This window comes from Centroberyx gerrardi, chromosome 23 (assembly GCF_048128805.1).
Source record: "Centroberyx gerrardi isolate f3 chromosome 23, fCenGer3.hap1.cur.20231027, whole genome shotgun sequence".
Classification (NCBI taxonomy): Eukaryota; Metazoa; Chordata; class Actinopteri; order Beryciformes; family Berycidae; genus Centroberyx; species Centroberyx gerrardi.
This window is the reverse complement of record NC_136019.1, coordinates 7,631,479-7,650,757: the sequence shown is the minus strand read 5'-3', so window position 1 is coordinate 7,650,757 and position 19,279 is coordinate 7,631,479. Positions and strand designations below refer to the sequence as shown.

The window sequence follows — 19,279 nt, the reverse complement described above, 5'->3', positions numbered from 1 at the left end:
GATGTAAAGTAAAGGATGTCAAACCTCATTATAGCTCACATGTAAATCATGTTGTAATCAATCTAGCACCAATGGGCTACTTGTATTTATTCCTGGGTGAATTTAAAAAATAATTGTTTCAAACCAAGGTTGAGTTCAGCTGCAGGTTGTAGTTTCTCACCTCATGTCAGGCCTTGTGTTTGTGCTTCAAACTTCAGCCACTGCTTCCTGTCAGTTGCAAAAGCAAACCACAGAGTATCAGTATGATTCCTGTTCTAGTCAAAAGTCTAGTCAAAAAGTGAATGATATAAAAAAATAAATAAATAAATGATGAGAAGTGATCAAACTATAGGTGATCTGAGATTATATGAAAGTGATTGTTTAGTGTCTCCTCCTATGGGGCTTGATTTTGGAAATCTGGAAACTTTACATGAGTTTGTGTTGGAAGATGATGATTTTATCTTATTACATTAAATGCTTATTGCTTTGTTACACATGAATGATTCAACAATAAAACAGCTGATTGCTCACAAGTCTTTTCATGTGTCTCTTTTTTTAAAAACCAATAACACCTACTGTTCAGGCTGCTGCTCTACCAAATCACTGGGTGAAAAATGTTGTTGTGCAAATGACAGTAAAGTTACAGGCTCCACCTCATACTGGCTATTATACATTTTAATATCCAGACAGAGCTTCAATCTGAATTTCTTTCTCACACACTGGATCCACACACTCCAAACTAATGGCTAAACTAGTCTGCCAGACAAAAGAAGGCAAATGGTTTGATTTACAATATTAACACTGAACATTCTGTTGTCTGTCAGATGCTGTTACTAGGAGATGGTAATGCTGGTAATTATGCCCCAATCTCATATGAAGCGATCAGCAGAATGAGGTTTGTTGATCCATCACACTTTGGACACAGTGAAAAGTGATTTCATAATAACAATAATATCATACTTTTTAGATCTCTGTCCGGAAAGTCTCTTTTTGCTTGCTTACTTAATTTGCTTACTTACTTAATTTAGTCTCAATTCTTTTAGTGGTTTTCTGTATCCTTTATATTCACTTTACAACATTCAACCAAAAGATAAAGCTGCTCTTTAAAGCCCCGCCCCTCTGAGCAGAACCAGGAAGTCCAGCCCCTTCTTTCCCCAAGTCTTTTCAGAGAAAACGAAACTCTTCTCTGCCTGTGTGAAAGTGGTTGTCAGTAAAATGGCTGAACAGCAGCAGCAGCAGCATGGAGTTGTGCTGGACCAGGATCAGTTCTGCTGTTCAATCTGTCTGGACCTTCTAAAGGATCCAGTTGCTCTCCTATGTGGACACAGTTACTGCAGAAGCTGTATTGAGGGTTGCTGGGACCAGGAGGAAGAGAAGGGAGTGTACAGCTGCCCTCAGTGCAGGGAGAGCTTCAGTCCCAGGCCTGTTCTTCGGAGGAACAACATGCTGGCTGAGGTGGGCTGGAAAAATAGTACTGGTAGGAGAAGTAGAGCTAGAAACAGTAGTAGTAGTGCTGCTGGAAACAGTAGCAGTGTTACTTTATTTATTCCACAGTGGGAATTGCTTCATCACTGTGGTCCATTAGTTTAACATTTAAAGGAGACATAGAAATGTGTTATTTCTCACTGTACTTTTGTCACACACCCCATGTATTCCACTTGTTGCTCGTCAGTGAATGACCTCTCCTCCTTTTCTATTCCTCCCAGGTTGTGGAGAAGCTGAAGAAGACAGGCGGCCAACAGGCTTCTCCCTCTGCTGCTCTGGCCTGTGCCGGCCCAGCGGATGTGGCCTGTGATTTCTGCACCGGGACCAGACGCAACAAAGCCACTATGTCTTGCTTGGCGTGCACGGCCTCTTACTGTGCAGCTCACCTCCAGCCTCACTACAGCGTTCCTGTGTTGCAGAAGCACAAGCTGGTCTCAGCCACGGCCCCGCTACAGGAAAAGATGTGCTCTAAGCATGACAAGCTGATGGAGGTCTGCTGTCGCACAGACCAGCAGTGTGTCTGCTATCTGTGCACCATAGATGAGCACCAGGGCCACAAAATTGTGTCAGTTGCAGCAGAGAGAGCTGAAAGACAGGTAGGACCAAAATAACTTGTTGACAACATCTGTGGCTATAAAGCATATTAATTGACAAATAAATGTTTTCATGTTTTTCCTCTTTGGTTGAGCTACGACTCAAATGTCCAGTGTAACATTTATGGTGTTAGAAATACAACCAGCCACAGAGAAAACACTTCCTGATGCACCGATCCTAATATTGTCTTCCAGAAACAGCTGATTGTGAGTCAGCAGAAAGTCCAGGAGAGAGTCCAGGAGAGAGAGAGGGAGCTGAAGGAGCTGAGCCAGGCTGTGGAGGATCTCAAGGTGTGGAAATGGGAGCACAGTATATGATCCCATGTGTCTGCTAAAGGGCTCACAGCCATGTGGGCACGTCTCGTTAAAGGCTTGGCATTCATTAATGAGTAAAATGGCATTGAGGAAGGTCTGAATAGGAGCCAAATGTTTGCACAGGGCATTTTATCACCATTTACACTTTCAACATTACAGGCTGATGAATGGACTAATATAGAAGATCTCTAGTCCAGATTTGTATATTTGGGTCTTCAGCTGCAGTGTGCAAGCTTCTCTTTTTAACACTGTGTGAATTCTCTGGACTTCTGCTCCTTTCCCCTTTTTAATCCAGGTTCATTACTCTGAGGGACAATCCTCACAATTTTAAATCAGTCTTATGAACTACGAAATAATCACAGCCATTTGTAATCACAAACTGTTTTGTAACTTTTCAGTAAAGCTGCCATCTAATCGATTTATTTTGGCTGCAAAAAAGATGTAGAATAGTCTCAAAACCTGTCTGTTCTCATGTGTTTTCTGTAAACAAGCATTAACTGTAGACTTTGGTGTTGAATGTAATGTTTTGCTTCATTGATCCCCATAGGGAAGTAGTGTTTTCTCTGTCCCCTCCACAGGGAGGTCAGAGGTCAGGCTCAGCTACAGAACAGTGCCACTAGAGCTGGTGGGGTTTCAGTGTCTTGTTCAGTCCCATTTCAGCAGGGTGGATGCTTGTCGACACGGGGGCTTGAACCCAAGCGGTCCAGCTGAGGACGGCGGTGTCTCTAACCGGCGGGCCGCCCTGCCGCCTTAAAAGAAGTGCACTTTGTAAAGCAGGCACCATGTGTGTGTTTGTACCAGCAGAGTTCTGCCCAGACCGCAGTGGAGGCCTGTGAGCTGATCTTCACTGAGCTGATCTGCTCCATCCAGAGGAGGCGCAGTGAGGTGAAGCAGCTGATCAGAGCCCAGGAGAAGACTGCAGTCGGTCAGGCTGAAGAACTGCTGCTGCAGCTGGAGGAGGAGATCGCCAAGCTGAGGAGGAGAGACACTGAACTGGAACAGCTGTCGCATGCTGACGACCACATCCGTTTCATTCAGGTAACACACACTTTTCAGTCTGAGTGGACTTTAACTCTTTAAAATGAATGTATTATTTTAAAGATAGTTTAATTGAATTGAATAATAACATTGAATAATCACAAAGTTTCCTGCAGTGCTTTATAGCCAAGACACACTCTGTCTTTACTGTAAAACCCCCAAACTCCTTTATTTGAGTTTATTTTCATTGAGACCAAAGCAATGTTGAACAAATTGTCCAAAAGCGACATCTTCTGTCCAAAAGTGACATTGCAACAAATGATAAGCATATTATTTTCGGAGATCACATAGTTTGATCAAAGTTAATTGTTACAACTTAAAGGAAGATCCACCCCAAAACACTTAAACACTGTTACAAACAGTTATTGATGATTTATCTTGCATTTCTGGGACCATTTTGTAGTTTAGTGGTTTATTTCTCTTATTCCTGTGAACTACTGGCCAAGTGTAGACAATGTGACATCAGGTCACGATATTTCCAGTTCAGCTACAATGGAGTTTGATAGCAGGAAAATGTTCAACACTCTAAAACATCAGCAGTAAACATCAGGTTTTGGTGTCAGTCCCTCAGAATCAAAGAGTGAGAGCTTCTTTCTAGATTCACAATTTTCGCCGACATTCAACAGTCATACAGGGAGAAATCCATCGTAGAAGAGGCAGAGAGACCAATTTACCAATTTTGGTATTTTGTGCTGGTAGCAAATAATACTCTTAAATTATTTTCTTCATGCCATTGTGAACCTTGACTTTGTATTGCCTTCCTCCCTGCATTTACTGGTATAACGTTACGTTGTTTACCTTCAAGTAAACTGAATTTTACTTTTTAAAGTCAATGCAAATTAATTTAATGGAGTTTATTCAGTCATGCAACAGTTATGCAGATAGAAAACATTGAGTGTGTATGTCATCAGAGGATTTTTCTATTGGCTGAGCTGGAAGAAATTTGCAAGTTTTAAATTTTATTTAAAATATTCTATCCAGTAATACCATACTTCTTCTTGATATTAATATTATTTTTTGGCTCACTGGCCCAACAGGCCACCATGATTGTCTTTTTTGAAAAACATTAAATTAATTCAAGACAGAAGCTGATCTGCAGCAAAACATGAACAGTATTATTCCAGAAAGAAAACATTGCTGCTCAGTGGAATTAACTTCAACTACATTCTTTATCATGACACACATATCATCCTTATCAGTATTTTTCTGTCTGTTTTCTTTTCTTCTACTTGTGTGTGTGTGTGTGTGTGTGTGTGTGTGTGTGTGTGCGTCTGTGTGTGTGTGTGTGTGTGTGTCTCCCTGGTCTCTCTCCAGAGTTTCCAGTCTCTCTCCAGTCCCAGTGAATCTCCAGACTTGCCTAGTGTTGTTGTTGTTCCTCTACGTTACTTCAGAGATGTGAGTGACTCTGTGTCTGACCTGAGAGAGAAACTAGAGAGCATCCTGAAGGACACATGGCCCAGGATCTCTGCCACAGGTAGCTGACAGGAATAGAAATATCCATTCAGAGGAATGTAGTGGCTTTACACATGTCCAGTGCTATTTAGGAAGTGATGATTCTGTTTTGTTTCTTTATTCTAGTGTCTTCTGTAGATGTTTTACTGCCACCAGAGCCACAGACCAGAGAAGACTTTTTACGCTGTAAGGAAATGATATTTCACTCTGTACAATTCTACAACATATTAATGCATTAATAATTATCTGAATGGCAGTAGGTTGATATTAATACTCACTTTGGTTTCTGCTTTGCTCTTCTGACAGATTGCTGTCCTCTCACACTGGATGAGAACTCAGTCTTCCAAGATCTCTCCCTGTCAGAAGACAACCGGAGGGTGACGTTTGTATCTAATAAGAAAGTTTATCCTGCTCACTCAGACAGGTTTACTAGATTTCGGCAAGTGTTATGCAGAGAGGGTTTGTCTGGGCGATGTTATTGGGAGGTGGAGTGGAAGGGTTACGATCTGTTTGCAGCAGTTTCATACAAAGACATCAACAGAACGTCAGGTGACTCACTTTTTGGACGTAATGACAAGTCCTGGAGTTTAGACTGCTCTCAACATGGTTACTCTTTCCTACACAATAATGTAAAAACAGAAGTGTCAGGCTGTCGTTCCTCCAGGGTCGGAGTGTACCTGGATTATGAGGCAGGTACTCTGTCCTTTTATAGCGTCTCTGACACGATGACCCTGCTCCACAAAGTCCACACCACTTTCACTCAGCCGCTCCATCCTGGGATTGGACTGTGGATTAACAACTATGGAGACTTTGCAGAGCTGATCAAGTTATGGTAGTGAAGGAGCTGAATATCTAACATGACTTTTGTACTGCAAATCAGGTCAGACTGATATATCGGTTTGTTGGTATTGGACTGACATTTGCCTTTCAATAAAAATTGGATATGGGCCTGTCAGTGTTGTTCACTGCTGATATGATGGAGGAGAGGATGTGATTTTACTCAACAGCTTCAGGGAGGCAGACTGTAAAACCTGTGATGAAACCTGCCTCACTCTGAATGAAGGAGCTGCTAACAAACCTAAAATAATTTAATGAACATGGCTTTCAATGGAGAGTTTTTAAGCTATTATCTAAAAACTCTTTCAGAGGCTTTTCAATCCTGCCAGGAAAAAAAAAATCTCCGGAAAATGCTGAATCCTTGTAAGTTTTTTTATTTTATATTTTGGCATGAAAATGGTGAAACTTAAATACAGAATATCAGCACAAAATATTGATATCAGCAGCTTCAATTCAAAAATATGGGTATCAGTATCAGCCTTCAAAAACCCTATCAGTCAAATCCTAACTGTAAATAAATGATTAAAAATAGTTTATGAATTGAAAGAGCAGAACTGCCTTCAGAGACAAAGACTTGTTTGGGAAATGGTTTTCTTTCTCTTGTTCCATTTGACTTTCCCAGTCAAAGTAAACTGAATGTTTATTGGGACAAAATGACCGCTGAAAAGTGTCTGAAGATGGGAGCAGTGACATGGAGTGAGAGCAAACGATAGTGAATTCAATACCTGCAGGCACTGGAAAATATTTCAGCCGAGCCAAAATCACTGTTACTCTGTTCTTACTGTTTTGTAGAGTCCACAGTGTTATTTAGTGAGACTCCATGTATGTTTCAAAGAAGGAGAAAGAAATCAAACTATTGAGGCACATCATTTATTTTCCCATTATGTCTCGTCTATGTAAGAGAGGATTTGTGTATTTTGTAAGATGTCTAATTTAGAAAATAATTGAATAAATAAATGCATTGACTCACAGTTCATCATTTCTGACTTTCATTAGTACATTAGCAGAACCTTTATGGGAAGAAGTGCATTGTTTATTATGGAAAATTTTATCTGGTTTATTTTTCTGAACTGATGCTGAATGAAAACATCTTCATCAAAATAGAATAATAAAACAATAAAAAATCAAACCCAAATACAAAGAACAAACACTCCTTCACTCTCTCTGTTTGTCTTTTTGAAATTATTTTTGTGTTCAAGTGTAGAAGGTGTAGGATGAGACCAGAGATTGTAAAACAGTCAAGTGTGTTTGTGTATGTGTGTGTGTGTGTGTGTTTAATGTGTAATTCTACATGAAACGGGGGGGGGGGGGGGGGGGAAGAACCAAAAGAAGAAGAAGAAAATACAACATCTACAACATCTTGTCAGTCTTCCTCTCTCTCTCTCGGTGTCTTGGGTAATGTGACACTTGTTGGATCTCTTTAGAGGAATTCTCTTGTTGCTTGCCTGCTCCACAGGGAGGTCAGAGGTCACGGTCAGATACAGAGCAGCAGCCCTGTAGCTGATAGGGATTCACTGTGTTGCTGTGATGCTGTGTAGTGAACACTGAACAGCGTCTGACACTTCAGCAGGGCGGATGCTTGAAGCGCGCTCCTCTGGTTGAAGGACGGTCTCTTTCAGCGCTCGGCCTCCCTGCCACCCGTCCTGTTAGAATAGAGTGCTGAAGGCCGCCGTTTCTTCTTCATGTTGTTGAGATATTTTAGGCCCTCGCTCCTTCTCTTTCACAACGACCCCACAGTTTGCAGATGGCGTTTGTGCAGCTGCTCTTCCCTTGATGTGGCTGTGGAGCTGAGAGAAATACGACTGTGGAGTCTCAGCCCAGAATGATGGTTCAGTTGGGCTTCAGCACCACGGACAGCGCCCTCTCCCACACTGGAGAACAGTGGGCAGAGTGTGGGAGGGCCGATACCTTCCTGCCCTCATGTGGCAGGGATGGAGAGAGCACAGCTGCGGCAGATCAGCAATCAGCGATCGACCTACTTCAGCCAGCCGCTCCACTCATTCAGGGAGAGGAAGGTGGTTGCTGACGGAGAGCAAACGGATTATCCAAGACGGATAGACAAAACAGATTTATGATTGAAAAACATCTGGATAAACAGACTTGTGCTGTGTTGACCTCTGCTTGTTTCCTCACCAACGAGAAAGTGTGTGTGCCCCAGCCGAACGACCCAGTAGGAACGGACCTGACAGCGAGATTTGGACTACGGACCATCGGCATCGTGAGCCGGCTCCCCCGGACCAGTTACCCTCACTTACCCTCTCTGCTGTGTGTTCCCAGGCCAGAGTTCCCTCCTCCTCCCGAGTTCAGCCACCACTACCGGACTGGGAGAAACCACACTGGAGTTCCAGCATCCTACCTGCACCACACTTGTAAAAATAAAGAACTATATAATTTTGGCACCTGCAAATCTGTGTCTTGAGAGTCATTTCACCGCTGGTATTGTACTTCTCCCTGAGCTATTTGTCACACCACGTTCAAAAGATAAAACAAAATGATGTTTTAACTAATTTGGCCTTGAAGACAGAATTTAGGTGAAACCAGTCGTAAAACAGAAAAAGGACTGAACTGTATAAACTGTGTCCCAATCACAGCAATATATGTTATCTCTTTATTTACATTGACTGTACTTCCTCACTTAAAATATATTAAGTTAATGCACTAGACTAGACTATTTAGTATGATTTTCATTAGCCAGTATTGCTACAATCTTAATTTAGCCTCTACCTTTTTAGTCAGTTTCCTGTATCTTGTATATTTAGGCGGCCAGGCCCATTGGCCTGGAAGCCTATTGTTATTTAATGTCGTCTTTCTTTCTGTTAAAACTGCCTTCTCATGAATGAAAATGCATGAAACTTTGGTGACAAGAACAAAACTAGGTGTACTGTAATATGGAGACAACTGGCCTAATGGTGGCGCTATAGAGTAACAGTTCAAAATGTAAAACTTTAACGAATCACAAAAAAATCATCAATTTATGCGACAAGCCTGAAACTCTCTGAGGTTGTTGGCTCAGTGGAGAGAAAACTGTTGTTCACTGCAAGTACTTGGGAACAAAATTAAAGGTGAATGACACCCTGGTCCAGGAAAACCGGGGTATGTCACTCAGGGTATGTACCCCGGACCAGGAAGCCTGGGGTACGTCACTCGAGGTGCTTCATCACTGGCCTTTATGCTTTGTCGGCCTACGTCTTTCTCACACACACACACACACACACAGAGAAACGGAGGCGAGACAGGTTTGCAACACAACAGTAACACAGCAGGGTTACAGCTTGTCGTCCTTCCAGATCACAGGTCTCTGGGTAGAGGAGTGTACGGCTGTCTTTCCTCCTGTCCTCTCCCTCTCCTCCAACACCTGTTCTGTATCCAGAGAGAGTCTGATTGCTGGTTGGGGTCAGCTGGGTTTCCTCCAGGTTACAGTGAGCTGGCAGTGGATGTATCATTACCAACTCCCATCCCCAACTGACGCCGGCTCCGCCCTGCTCTCTGGCTCCCTCTGCTGGCGGTTAGGTGGCAGTGGAGGGGGGAGACACCGCAGTGTGTGTGTGTGTGTGTGTTGTGCCTTGTGCCGTTTAAGCATTTAAATAAATTGCATTGCTTTTCATTACATGGTGCTTTTCTTCTCTGAAAAAACAAACCTTTATTCCTTTGATTAGATCCAACCTGAGTGTACAGAAACAATTAAATTACAATTAGTTTTAGGTTGTTTCTTTTGTTTTTTCACAAGAGATACAATAATGATCACCAATGATAGATTTTTATCCAATTTTTTGAAGTAGTTCTGAAATACAATGAATAATAGATACTATAGGCTTAATATTGTTTCCAAGCGTTCCCAAGTACAAGTGACAGCAATGGGGTCTGAAAGATTGAATCAAATATCATTTTTACATTATCTATTCATCAAACAGTATCACTTGAAAACAGAATTCTATACAACATTTTAATGACTGTTATAAAGATGAGACAGTGGAAAATGTCAACAGTGTTTAGATACAGAGACCTTATGAAAAGGGAGTGAAACTGAAAAGGTGGCACTTGCCATACCTAAGCCTGAGTCCAAGATTGAACTTTGAGTTGTTTGCTTTCATCATTATATTAGAGCGCACAGGTCAGGCCAGAAATCTATTGGGAAGCCATATCTAAAACTAAATCACATGGAGGAGCACCCATGGGTGTCCAGTGTTCCCTCTAAGATGTGTGTTTCTGCAGGATAGTTTGGTGTCCTAGAGCAGATAGTTTATCACACTGACCACATGATCACATCTTGTCAGTCGGTTTGGACGTTTTCTTGGCAAATAATAATGGATGAAGGATTCAAATGTCTATATTTCCTTAATACTTTGACTAATCTCAGTAAAAGTTATTTTCAAAAATGATTTTCAGAATTTTATCTTCAAAATTGAATTCATGACAATTTTACTGTCATGCAAGCCTTCACTCAGTGGCAGGGCCATGGGCTGTCCAGTGGGTGGCAACAGTTAGTGGCTATAGCCAAAATGCAGTTATGATAGACTGAGGCAATATGTTCATCAATGAGTTGAGCCAATAAATATTAGATTTAGTAATCATTTGATAGTCATACTTTGTCACAAGTTGCTGTATTCCCAGTATGATCTTATTCTACTGCATATCATTTTTATTTCTAATAATAGGTAATATGGTAATAGTTCATTGTATGATGCCTACTGATTACTCATACTACAATGCTAATCTTTCATGCCAATAGATTAATGATGATGCAGCCTGTTGTTATGATCTCTAAGTTCCTTTAACAGTTTAAAGACATTATTTGGGGCTAACAGGTTGCCTTTTTCTCCTCCTTTTTTGCTGTATTTTTTCTGTTGACAAAATGGCTGAGCTGTTCCCAGCTGCCTGATGTCTGCTTGCAGCTATATTCACTTTACAACTCTCACCCATAAGATGAAGCTGCTCTTTAAAGCCCCGCCCCTCTGAGCAGAACCAGGAAGTCCAGCCCCTTCTTTCCCCAAGTCTTTTCAGAGAAAACGAAACTCTTCTCTGCCTGTGTGAAAGTGGTTGTCAGTAAAATGGCTGAACAGCAGCAGCAGGCAGTTTTGCTGGACCAGGATCAGTTCTGCTGTTCAATCTGTCTGGACCTTCTAAAGGATCCAGTCACTATCTATTGTGGACACAGTTACTGCAGAAGCTGTATTGAGGGTTGCTGGGACCAGGAGGAAGAGAAGGGAGTGTACAGCTGCCCTCAGTGCAGGGAGAGCTTCAGTCCCAGGCCTGTTCTTCGGAGGAACAACATGCTGGCTGAGGTGGGCTGGAAAAATAGTACTGGTAGGAGAAGTAGAGCTAGAAACAGTAGTAGTAGTGCTGCTGGAAACAGTAGCAGTGTTACTTTATTTATTCCACAGTGAGAATTGCTTCATCACTGTGGTCCATTAGTTTAACATTTAAAGGAGACATAGAAATGTGTTATTTCTCACTGTACTTTTGTCACACACCCCATGTATTCCACTTGTTGCTCGTCAGTGAATGACCTCTCCTCCTTTTCTTTTCCTCCCAGGTTGTGGAGAAGCTGAAGAAGACAGGCGGCCAACAGGCTTCTCCCTCCGCTGCTCTGGCCTGTGCCGGCCCAGCGGATGTGGCCTGTGATTTCTGCACCGGGACCAGACGCAACAAAGCCACTATGTCTTGCTTGGCGTGCGCGGCCTCTTACTGTGCAGCTCACCTCCAGCCTCACTACAGCGTTCCTGTGTTGCAGAAGCACAAGCTGGTCTCAGCCACGGCCCCGCTGCAGGAAAAGATGTGCTCTAAGCATGACAAGCTGATGGAGGTCTACTGTCGCACAGACCAGCAGTGTGTCTGCTATCTGTGCACCATAGATGAGCATCAGGGCCACAAAATTGTGTCAATTGCAGCAGAGAGAGCTGAGAGACAGGTAGGACCAAAATAACTTGTTGACAACATCTGTGGCTATAAAACATATTCATTGACAAATAAATGTTTTCATGTTTTTGCTCTTTGGTTGAGCTACGACTCAAATGTCCAGTGTAACATTTATGGTGTTAGAAATACAACCAGCCACAGAGAAAACACTTCCTGATGCATCAATCCTAATATTGTCTTCCAGAAACAGCTGATTGTGAGTCAGCAGAAAGTCCAGGAGAGAGTCCAGGAGAGAGAGAGGGAGCTGAAGGAGCTGAGCCAGGCTGTGGAGGATCTCAAGGTGTGGAAATGGGAGCACAGTATATGATGTCCAAACTCCGCCAAATGCGAGCACAACTCGATCAAAAAAATCCTCCTAAGGTGCACGGCCAAAGATTAATACATGAAGAAAGAAAAGCCAGCACTCTTAATGTCCTTTTATCATATATTTGAATGGGCAGCTATAGAGCACAAACGACGGACGCGTTTGATGATGGCTTATTGCTGAAACGCGTCCGTCGTTTGTGCTCTATAGCTGCCCATTCAAATATATGATAAAAGGACATTAAGAGTGCTGGCTTTTCTTTCTTCAAGCACAGTATATGATCCCATGTGTCTGCTAAAGGGCTCACAGCCATGTGGGCACGTCTCGTTAAAGGCTTGGCATTCATTAATGAGTAAAATGGCATTGAGGAAGGTCATGGACCCAAATGTTTGCACAGGGCATTTTATCACCATTTACACTTTCAACATTACAGGCTGATGAATGGACTAATATAGAAGATCTCTAGTCCAGATTTGTATATTTGGGTCTTCAGCTGCAGTGTGCAAGCTTCTCTTTTTAACACTGTGTGAATTCTCTGGACTTCTGCTCCTGCCAAAGACGTTTCAGGCAGTATAATGGAGATAGTGTAAGTTTCTACATAGACACTACAGTAAATGTCCATCAGATCAGCTGTTCCTTTCCCCTTTTAATCCAGGTTCATTACTCTGAGGGACAATCCTCACAATTTTAAATCAGTCTTATGAATGAGCAAATAATCACAGCCATTTGTAATCACAAACTGTTTTGTAACTTTTCAGTAAAGCTGCCATCTAATCTATTTCTTTTGGCTGCAAAAAAGATGTAGAATAGTCTCAAAATCTGTCTGTTCTCATGTGTTTTGTGTAAACAAGCATTAACTGTAGACTTTGGTGTTGAATGTAATGTTTTGCTTCATTGATCCCCATAGGGAAGTAATGTTTTCTCTGTCCCCTCCACAGGGAGGTCAGAGGTCAGGCTCAGCTACAGAACAGTGCCACTAGAGCTGGTGGGGTTTCAGTGTCTTGTTCAGTCCCATTTCAGCAGGGTGGATGCTTGTCGACACGGGGGCTTGAACCCAAGCGGTCCAGCTGAGGACGGCGGTGTCTCTAACCGGCGGGCCGCCCTGCCGCCTTAAAAGAAGTGCACTTTGTAAAGCAGGCACCATGTGTGTGTTTGTACTAGCAGAGTTCTGCCCAGACCGCAGTGGAGGCCTGTGAGCTGATCTTCACTGAGCTGATCTGCTCCATCCAGAGGAGGCGCAGTGAGGTGAAGCAGCTGATCAGAGCCCAGGAGAAGACTGCAGTCGGTCAGGCTGAAGAACTGCTGCTGCAGCTGGAGGAGGAGATCGCCAAGCTGAGGAGGAGAGACACTGAACTGGAACAGCTGTCGCATGCTGACGACCACATCCGTTTCATTCAGGTAACACACACTTTTCAGTCTGAGTGGACTTTAACTCTTTAAAATGAATGTATTATTTTAAAGATAGTTTAATTGAATTGAATAATAACATTGAATAATCACAGGGTTTCCTGCAGTGCTTTATAGCCAAGACACACTCTGTCTTTACTGTAAAACCCCCAAACTCCTTTATTTGAGTTGATTTACATTTAGACCAAAGCAATGTTGAACAAATTGTCCAAAAGCGACATCTTCTGTCCAAAAGTGACATTGTAACAAATGATAAGCATATTATTTTGGGAGATCACATAGTTTGAACAAAGTTAATTGTTACAACTTAAAGGAAGATCCACCCCAAAACACTTTAACACTGTTACAAACAGTTATTGATGATTTATCTTGTGTATTTGGGCTAATTTTGTAGTTTAGTGGTTTATTTCTCTTATTCCTGTGAATTACTGGCCAAGTGTAGACAATGTGACATCAGGTCACGATATTTCCAGTTCAGCTACAATGGAGTTTGATAGCAGGAAAATGTTCAACACTCTAAAACATCAGCAGTAAACATCAGGTTTTGGTGTCAGTCCCTCAGAATCAAAGAGTGAGAGCTTCTTTCTAGATTCACAATTTTCATCGACATTCAACAGTCATACAGGGAGAAATCCATCGTAGAAGAGGCAGAGAGACCAATTTACCAATTTGGTATTTTGTGCTGTTAGCAAATAATACTCTTAAATTATTTCCTTCATGCCATTGTGAACCTTGACTTTGTACTGCCTTCCTCCCTGCATTTACTGGTATAATGTTACTTTGTTTACCTTCAAGTAAACTGTTGTGAATTTGACATTTTAAAGACAATGCAAATTAATTTAATGGAGTTTATTCAGTCATGCAACAGTTATGCAGATAGAAAACATTGAGTGTGTATGTCATCAGAGGATTTTTCTATTGGCTGAGCTAGAAGAATGTTGCATGTTTTACATTTTGTTTAAAATATTCTATCCAATAATACCATACTTCTTCTTGATATTAATGTTATCTTTTGTCTCACTGGCCCACCAGGCCACCATGATTGTCTTTTTTTGAAAAACCTTCAATTAATCCTAATTTATTCAAGACATAATCTGATCTGCATAAAACATAAACAGCATTATTCCAGAAAGAAAACATTGTCATTCAAAGGAATTGACTTCACCTGCATTCTTTATCATTACACACATATCATCCTTATCAGTATTTTGCTGTCTGTATTCTTTTCTTCTGGCCCACCATGATTATCTTTTTTGAAAAACATTCTAATAATCCTAATTTATTCAAAACACAGAATTGAACTCATAGCTGATATATAACAAAATATAAACATCATTATTCCAGAAAGAAAAGATTGTCATTCAAAGGAAGTGTGTGTGTGTGTGTGTGTGTGTGTGTGTGTGTGTGTGTGTGTGTGTGTGTGTGTGTGTGTGTGTGTGTGTGTGTGTGTGTGTGTGTGTGTGTGTGTGTGTGTGTGTGTCTCCCTGGTCTCTCTCCAGAGTTTCCAGTCTCTCTCCAGTCCCAGTGAATCTCCAGACTTGCCTAGTGTTGTTGTTGCTCCTCTACGTTACTTCAGAGATGTGAGTGACTCTGTGTCTGACCTGAGAGAGAAACTAGAGAGCATCCTGAAGGACACATGGCCCAGGATCTCTGCCACAGGTAGCTGACAGGAATAGAAATATCCATTCAGAGGAATGTAGTGGCTTTACACATGTCCAGTGCTATTTAGGAAGTGATGATTCTGTTTTGTTTCTTTATTCTAGTGTCTTCTGTAGATGTTTTACTGCCACCAGAGTCACAGACCAGAGAAGACTTTTTACGCTGTAAGGAAATGATATTTCACTCTGTACAATTCTACAACATATTAATGCATTAATAATAATTATCTGAATGGCAGTAGGTTGATATTAATACTCACTTTGGTTTCTGCTTTGCTCTTCTGACAGATTGCTGTCCTCTCACACTGGATGAGAACTCAGTCTACCAACGTCTCTCCCTGTCAGAAGACAACCGGAGGGTGACGACTGTATCTAATAAGAAACGTTATCCTGCTCACTCAGACAGGTTTACTAATGTTTACCAAGTGTTGTGCAGAGAGGGTTTGTCTGGGCGATGTTATTGGGAGGTGGAGTGGAAGGGTTCCACTCTGTATGCAGCAGTTTCATACGAAGACATCAGCAGAACGTCAGATGACTCAGTTTTTGGACGTAATGACAAGTCCTGGAGTTTAGTTTGCTCTCAACATGGTTACTCTTTCCGACACAATAATGTAGAAACAGAAGTGTCAGGCCGTCGTTCCTCCAGGGTCGGAGTGTACCTGGATTATGAGGCAGGTACTCTGTCCTTTTATAGCGTCTCTGACACGATGACCCTGCTCCACAAAGTCCACACCACTTTCACTCAGCCGCTCCATCCTGGGATTGGACTGTGGATTAACAACTATGGAGACTTTGCAGAGCTGATCAAGTTATGGTAGTGAAGGAGCTGAATATCTAATATGACTTTTGTACTGCAAATCAGGTCAGACTGATATATCGGTTTGTTGGTATTGGACTGACATTGGCCTTTCAATAAAAATTGGATATGGGCCTGTCAGTGTTGTTCACTGCTGATATGATGGAGGAGAGGATGTGATTTTACTCAACAGCTTCAGGGAGGCAGACTGTAAAACCTGTGATGAAACCTGCCTCACTCTGAATGAAGGAGCTGCTAACAAACCTAAAATAATTTAATGAACATGGCTTTCAATGGAGAGTTTTTAAGCTATTATCTAAAAACTCTTTCAGAGGCTTTTCAATCCTGCCAGGAAAAAAAAAATCTCCGGAAAATGCTGAATCCTTGTAAGTTTTTTTATTTTATATTTTGGCATGAAAATGGTGAAACTTAAATACAGAATATCAGCACAAAATATTGATATCAGCAGCTTCAATTCAAAAATATGGGTATCAGTATCAGCCTTCAAAAACCCTATCAGTCAAATCCTAACTGTAAATAAATGATTAAAAATAGTTTATGAATTGAAAGAGCAGAACTGCCTTCAGAGACAAAGACTTGTTTGGGAAATGGTTTTCTTTCTCTTGTTCCATTTGACTTTCCCAGTCAAAGTAAACTGAATGTTTATTGGGACAAAATGACCGCTGAAAAGTGTCTGAAGATGGGAGCAGTGACATGGAGTGAGAGCAAACGATAGTGAATTCAATACCTGCAGGCACTGGAAAATATTTCAGCCGAGCCAAAATCACTGTTACTCTGTTCTTACTGTTTTGTAGAGTCCACAGTGTTATTTAGTGAGACTCCATGTATGTTTCAAAGAAGGAGAAAGAAATCAAACTATTGAGGCACATCATTTATTTTCCCATTATGTCTCGTCTATGTAAGAGAGGATTTGTGTATTTTGTAAGATGTCTAATTTAGAAAATAATTGAATAAATAAATGCATTGACTCACAGTTCATCATTTCTGACTTTCATTAGTACATTAGCAGAACCTTTATGGGAAGAAGTGCATTGTTTATTATGGAAAATTTTATCTGGTTTATTTTTCTGAACTGATGCTGAATGAAAACATCTTCATCAAAATAGAATAATAAAACAATAAAAAATCAAACCCAAATACAAAGAACAAACACTCCTTCACTCTCTCTGTTTGTCTTTTTGAAATTATTTTTGTGTTCAAGTGTAGAAGGTGTAGGATGAGACCAGAGATTGTAAAACAGTCAAGTGTGTTTGTGTATGTGTGTGTGTGTGTGTGTTTAATGTGTAATTCTACATGAAACGGGGGGGGGGGGGGGGGGGGAAGAACCAAAAGAAGAAGAAGAAAATACAACATCTACAACATCTTGTCAGTCTTCCTCTCTCTCTCTCGGTGTCTTGGGTAATGTGACACTTGTTGGATCTCTTTAGAGGAATTCTCTTGTTGCTTGCCTGCTCCACAGGGAGGTCAGAGGTCACGGTCAGATACAGAGCAGCAGCCCTGTAGCTGATAGGGATTCACTGTGTTGCTGTGATGCTGTGTAGTGAACACTGAACAGCGTCTGACACTTCAGCAGGGCGGATGCTTGAAGCGCGCTCCTCTGGTTGAAGGACGGTCTCTTTCAGCGCTCGGCCTCCCTGCCACCCGTCCTGTTAGAATAGAGTGCTGAAGGCCGCCGTTTCTTCTTCATGTTGTTGAGATATTTTAGGCCCTCGCTCCTTCTCTTTCACAACGACCCCACAGTTTGCAGATGGCGTTTGTGCAGCTGCTCTTCCCTTGATGTGGCTGTGGAGCTGAGAGAAATACGACTGTGGAGTCTCAGCCCAGAATGATGGTTCAGTTGGGCTTCAGCACCACGGACAGCGCCCTCTCCCACACTGGAGAACAGTGGGCAGAGTGTGGGAGGGCCGATACCTTCCTGCCCTCATGTGGCAGGGATGGAGAGAGCACAGCTGCGGCAGATCAGCAATCAGCGATCGACCTACTTCAGCCAGCCGCTCCACTCATTCAGGGAGAGGAAGGTGGTTGCTGACGGAGAGCAAACGGATTATCCAAGACGGATAGACAAAACAGATTTATGATTGAAAAACATCTGGATAAACAGACTTGTGCTGTGTTGACCTCTGCTTGTTTCCTCACCAACGAGAAAGTGTGTGTGCCCCAGCCGAACGACCCAGTAGGAACGGACCTGACAGCGAGATTTGGACTACGGACCATCGGCATCGTGAGCCGGCTCCCCCGGACCAGTTACCCTCACTTACCCTCTCTGCTGTGTGTTCCCAGGCCAGAGTTCCCTCCTCCTCCCGAGTTCAGCCACCACTACCGGACTGGGAGAAACCACACTGGAGTTCCAGCATCCTACCTGCACCACACTTGTAAAAATAAAGAACTATATAATTTTGGCACCTGCAAATCTGTGTCTTGAGAGTCATTTCACCACAGGTATTGTACTTCTCCCTGAGCTATTTGTCACACCACGTTCAAAAGATAAAACAAAATGATGTTTTAACTAATTTGGCCTTGAAGACAGAATTTAGGTGAAACCAGTCGTAAAACAGAAAAAGGACTGAACTGTATAAACTGTGTCCCAATCACAGCAATATATGTTATCTCTTTATTTACATTGACTGTACTTCCTCACTTAAAATATATTAAGTTAATGCACTAGACTAGACTATTTAGTATGATTTTCATTAGCCAGTATTGCTACAATCTTAATTTAGCCTCTACCTTTTTAGTCAGTTTCCTGTATCTTGTATATTTAGGCGGCCAGGCCCATTGGCCTGGAAGCCTATTGTTATTTAATGTCGTCTTTCTTTCTGTTAAAACTGCCTTCTCATGAATGAAAATGCATGAAACTTTGGTGACAAGAACAAAACTAGGTGTACTGTAATATGGAGACAACTGGCCTAATGGTGGCGCTATAGAGTAACAGTTCAAAATGTAAAACTTTAACGAATCACAAAAAAATCATCAATTTATGCGACAAGCCTGAAACTCTCTGAGGTTGTTGGCTCAGTGGAGAGAAAACTGTTGTTCACTGCAAGTACTTGGGAACAAAATTAAAGGTGAATGACACCCTGGTCCAGGAAAACCGGGGTATGTCACTCAGGGTATGTACCCCGGACCAGGAAGCCTGGGGTACGTCACTCGAGGTGCTTCATCACTGGCCTTTATGCTTTGTCGGCCTACGTCTTTCTCACACACACACACACACACACAGAGAAACGGAGGCGAGACAGGTTTACAACACAACAGTAACACAGCAGGGTTACAGCTTGTCGTCCTTCCAGATCACAGGTCTCTGGGTAGAGGAGTGTACGGCTGTCTTTCCTCCTGTCCTCTCCCTCTCCTCCAACACCTGTTCTGTATCCAGAGAGAGTCTGATTGCTGGTTGGGGTCAGCTGGGTTTCCTCCAGGTTACAGTGAGCTGGCAGTGGATGTATCATTACCAACTCCCATCCCCAACTGACGCCGGCTC

The 19,279-nt window shown here is 42.1% G+C and overlaps 2 protein-coding genes across 4 annotated transcripts in view; both read left to right on the top strand.

The window, feature by feature from the left end:
• Positions 1–1,177: 1,177 nt before the first annotated feature.
• Positions 1,178–19,279, top strand: part of LOC144543553 (tripartite motif-containing protein 16-like) — a 35,636-nt gene continuing 17,534 nt past the window's right edge. The window contains exons 1-7 of one of the 3 annotated variants that reach the window (XR_013507991.1): positions 1,178–1,434; positions 1,686–2,060; positions 2,253–2,348; positions 3,177–3,410; positions 4,725–4,884; positions 4,989–5,048; positions 15,273–16,274. Coding sequence is in view for 2 of the 3 variants with exons in the window: in XM_078291773.1 (XP_078147899.1) it covers positions 1,195–1,434; positions 1,686–2,060; positions 2,253–2,348; positions 3,177–3,410; positions 4,725–4,884; positions 4,989–5,048; positions 15,273–15,802 (1,695 nt within the window). In the remaining variant the exon portion in view is untranslated. Of the gene's footprint in view, positions 1,435–1,685; positions 2,061–2,252; positions 2,349–3,176; positions 3,411–4,724; positions 4,885–4,988; positions 5,049–5,168; positions 6,652–15,272; positions 16,756–19,279 lie in introns of those variants that run through there. The other 2 variants (XM_078291773.1, XM_078291772.1) reach the window with 2 other exon arrangements.
• LOC144537879 (E3 ubiquitin-protein ligase TRIM47-like) lies at positions 10,748–15,101 on the top strand. Its single transcript, XM_078281763.1, has 5 exons — positions 10,748–10,981; positions 11,233–11,607; positions 11,800–11,895; positions 13,084–13,317; positions 15,090–15,101. Exons 1-5 carry the CDS (start codon positions 10,748–10,750, stop codon positions 15,099–15,101), a joined length of 951 nt encoding a protein of 316 aa, XP_078137889.1.

Bases quoted from the DNA above. Each gene is read 5' to 3' on its own strand.
- LOC144537879 (XM_078281763.1), top strand. From the start codon at position 10,748: ATGGCTGAACAGCAGCAGCAGGCAGTTTTGCTGGACCAGGATCAGTTC. The intron at 10,982-11,232 runs GTGGGCTGGAAA...TTTTCCTCCCAG, and splicing joins GGAACAACATGCTGGCTGAG to GTTGTGGAGAAGCTGAAGAA. The intron at 11,608-11,799 runs GTAGGACCAAAA...ATTGTCTTCCAG, and splicing joins CAGAGAGAGCTGAGAGACAG to AAACAGCTGATTGTGAGTCA.